The sequence below is a fragment of the Temnothorax curvispinosus genome, unplaced genomic scaffold (assembly GCF_003070985.1).
Source record: "Temnothorax curvispinosus isolate PA1 unplaced genomic scaffold, ASM307098v1 QBEX01017094.1, whole genome shotgun sequence".
NCBI classification, from domain to species: domain Eukaryota; kingdom Metazoa; phylum Arthropoda; class Insecta; order Hymenoptera; family Formicidae; genus Temnothorax; species Temnothorax curvispinosus.
The window spans coordinates 3,095-6,797 of NW_020226874.1; the positions used below are offsets into that span (position 1 = coordinate 3,095).

Here is a 3,703-nt window from a genome sequence, read left to right on the forward strand (position 1 = left end):
AAGTCCGTACGATGATAAGCGATACATTATACCCGGTTCTACCGAAACGCTGCCATGGGGACATTATAAGATACCATTGTAAATATATTGTAAATACCATTGTAAATATATTGTCAATACCGCTGTAAATATATTGTAATTACATTTAGATATTTAGGAAAATAAATGACTCATATGTATATATGTATATTTTTATACTGTAATAAATTTTTACAATACATTATTCTTGTGTATCCATGAATTGTGTGAATTATCAAATCCTAACCACTTTACATAAACCTCATCCCCTCTTTTGCGCAAAACTTTTTCAACGAGATACACGTCGGGATTAGCAACGCGATGTAACTCGTATTCGTAGAAGCCGCCGGCGACGGGTTTTCCGCAGGAATCTTCCAACAGATACGTCACGGGATTAGTTTTCTGCACTTTGACGATTCTAAATACTTCCGTGGTCCAATTTGGCGTGTATCCTTTCTCGAAGATTGTCTTGAATTTACTCACACGTACCGAGTCGCCCACTTTGAATCGCGCGGGAGCAGCGATTTTTACGTGACTGTACACCGTTGTTAGGAGCTTGTCGGCGATCGCGGGGGTAACATCGATGGGCCGCATGCCGATAGTTCGATGCTTTCGCGCGTTGTAATCCGATACGAGACCCGACAACGAGTCGATCCATTTGTAATTTCCATTGCGCGTAAACATTTTCCGCATATCATTCTTGAGCGTGCGATTAAATCGTTCGACGACCGATGCCTTCATTACGGAATAGGTCGAATAGTGATTGATATTATGTTTCTTCAAGAGTTTCTGCACGTTTGCGTTGTAAAATTCTTTCCCCTTGTCAGTCTGCAGATTTTTCGGGCATCTTCCGCCGTCTCGAATTATTTTCGCGATCGCCGCAGTAACCTCGGGTCCGCTCTTGGCCTTAAGCGGCACGGCCCATGCGTGCTTGCTCAGCACGTCGATAACGGTGAGTATGTAGTGGTGGCCTCTGTTGAATCCCGTATATGGACGCATCTCGACCATATCCGCCTGCCACAGGTCATTGTATCCGCGCACTATGACGCGTCTTCGCGAAAAATTTCTTCTTGCAGGAGCGTGTAATTCTTCCACCAGCAGCCGTTTTTCAGCTGATTGCTTCTTACCAGCCATGACGATGACATGCAACTGACGCAGAGATCAGATGTACGTTCTTATCTATTTGCGATGATTCACAATTACATTTTGAATCATCTTTTGAAGTTCGTTTAGGGTAATTTGCATGTTATTCTGGAATGCGACCATCTTTCTCTCGATTTCATCCTGTCGATCTTTCAAAATTTGCACGCTCTGCTGCACGTAGCGTTTATTAGCGGCATCGCCATCATCTACAGGCGGCGCTATCCGTCGAATCTTGCGCGATTTTGCGTCAAAGTCGGTGGCGACCATGCAAAGAGCGTTATCGCGCACGTAATTTCTGATTAATCCTCTCCATTGATAGTACGGTTCCGCACCGCCTCTTCCGAGCGATATACCAAACTTGTTGATCGGCATTTCGATGTTGATTGAATGACTCGCTGTCGCGCCACTTAATTTATAATAAGTCCAGCCTCGCGAAGTTCCTCGATAATCGACAGGATTTCGTTATCGTGACCGGTGTGACCCGCTAGGCGCGAAGCTTCGAGCAATCTGAGACGATCTACAAGCTCGTTGGGATCGTCCCAATGAACATAATCGATCTTGTTGTCGTTTAATGTCATGGCACGCGGTATACTTTTTCCAGCTTTTTTACCCGAAATCGACGATGCAATTATATGGTCGATCTTGTTGTCTGTCATGGCACGCGGTATACCTTTTCCAGCTTTTTTACCCGAAATCAACGGCCCGATTATATGTGTGTACTTGTATCCCCCATTGCCCTTTATTTGAGCGTCAGCATCATAATTGCGTTTATGAGCACTCGTCATCAACAGAATGCTCTTGTATGTTTGCATATCGTCCTCTGTGTAGATATCATGATCGGGATATTTTTTAAAAATTAATTCGAAAAGACCGCGTGTGCCATTGTATCGTATGCCATCGATAATTATCTTGTCCGCGTAGTTCACGTCAAAACGTTTATTACCGAGCATCATTCCATCGTTGGTGAATTTAACACCGTACGCGATGTCCATACCGCTTTCATGATCGCCGCTCAGAACTGCCCCGACATACTTTTGGCTCAATGGACCCAATTGATCACGCAACGTTTCTTGACCCTCAGGTGTTTGCATCTGCTTTCGAACGGACGTCACGAGTGGGTCATTCGGGGTTTCAAAAACATCTTCGTTTGCGAGCATTGTGGGTTGTACGGAAGGTGCAGAGGTTATCGGTGGTTCATTCAATGGACCTTTCGATCGTTTCGGTTTACGCGGTTTAAAAATTTTGGTTATTTCGCTCAAATTAGATGGCACATTTATCGATCGTTTCAACGTAACCGGAGTTGAAGCCATTACAGAGTCGTTAAACGAGGCGTTTGGTCGTTGTCGTTTGAGCTTCGGCTCTTCGTCTTCCCACGCCGTTTCATTCTCAATCTTTGACACGTCAGATTCTTTGCCAGCAACGGTGTTTTCGGCAATCTGTCTTAGAAGCTCGATGATGGGCTTAAAGTGTCTCTCCAACGCGATATCTTCCTCCACTTTACCAGTTTTCAAGGCGTGATATTTTTTGCGAATCGAATTGCTCGTTTTCGCAATTTGATTTGCTATCCTCTCGCGCTCTCTAATCTCCTCGCTGCTGTCCATGTTGCGCTAACGTTGTTCAATCGACGCGTCGACAACAACTAACCACGTTTCGGTATCGCAAAGTCGTTAAATCCTTTTCTGTATCGACCATTCGAAATCGCGCTATCCTTGTCAATCACCACGAATCCGTACTTTTGTTGCCAACACGTATGACAGAATTTACTGAAATCATCGTAAGACATATCTGTGTTTACGTGATCGTTGTATATGTGTTTCAGATTGGTACCATCCTGTTTAAACAGAATCAATAAATTCGCGTTGTCGCGTATAAGATGCTTCGGTATCTTCGCATACGTCTGACAAAGATAGAAAGAGTCAACGTCCGCGTGCCGGCCCATTGCAAAGTATTCTCTTATCGTATCCTGCTTGTCGCACGCCACGTCATCAAAGATAAAAATAGAATTCGGGAGCGCCTCGCTCGGCGGAATGACGTCACTGTTATTCGAGAACGTAAAGTAGCCAATCTCTTCTATCGGTGTTAGTATATTCTCCAAATATCGATATTTCGATTGTTGCAACGATTTCGAGTACACATACACGTTCTCGAAGCGTACACCGTGCGGACTTTCCAGCAAGCTTATCAAGACGTTTGTCTTGCCGCAATTCGACGGACCGCAGATGATACCGCGTATAGAAATCGGTAGCATGCCTCCATGTTTGCGTACCTCTTTCGTTAACGGCATCCTATCGTCAAAGTTTGTCACTTTGATCGTCCGCGATTGTCGTACGAACCGCATTTTACCTCCCCTTCACAACAAATGAAATGCAGTATCGAGAAAGCTGACCTATTTATAGAGACGCGTAGAACTGAGATGCTCAGTCTTTAAAATGTTTCTGCTCGTGTCGGATAACAGCGATATTTACGATTTAACCGCCGAGCAGTTAAAGTATATACCAAAGGTCATTCTACTGCGACAGTTTTATAATCACATAGATTATTT

The 3,703-nt window shown here is 44.2% G+C and overlaps 1 protein-coding gene across 1 annotated transcript; it reads right to left on the minus strand.

Moving 5' to 3' along the window:
- Nucleotides 1–273: 273 nt before the first annotated feature.
- Nucleotides 274–1,533, minus strand: LOC112467238 (the record flags this gene model as incomplete). Its single annotated transcript, XM_025035765.1, has 2 exons — nucleotides 1,222–1,533; nucleotides 274–1,167 (listed from the first exon to the last, which is right to left on the minus strand). Coding segments are annotated over exons 1-2 (1,206 nt in total), but the record flags the coding sequence as incomplete, so codon positions are not given.
- Between the last annotated feature and the right edge of the window lie 2,170 nt (nucleotides 1,534–3,703).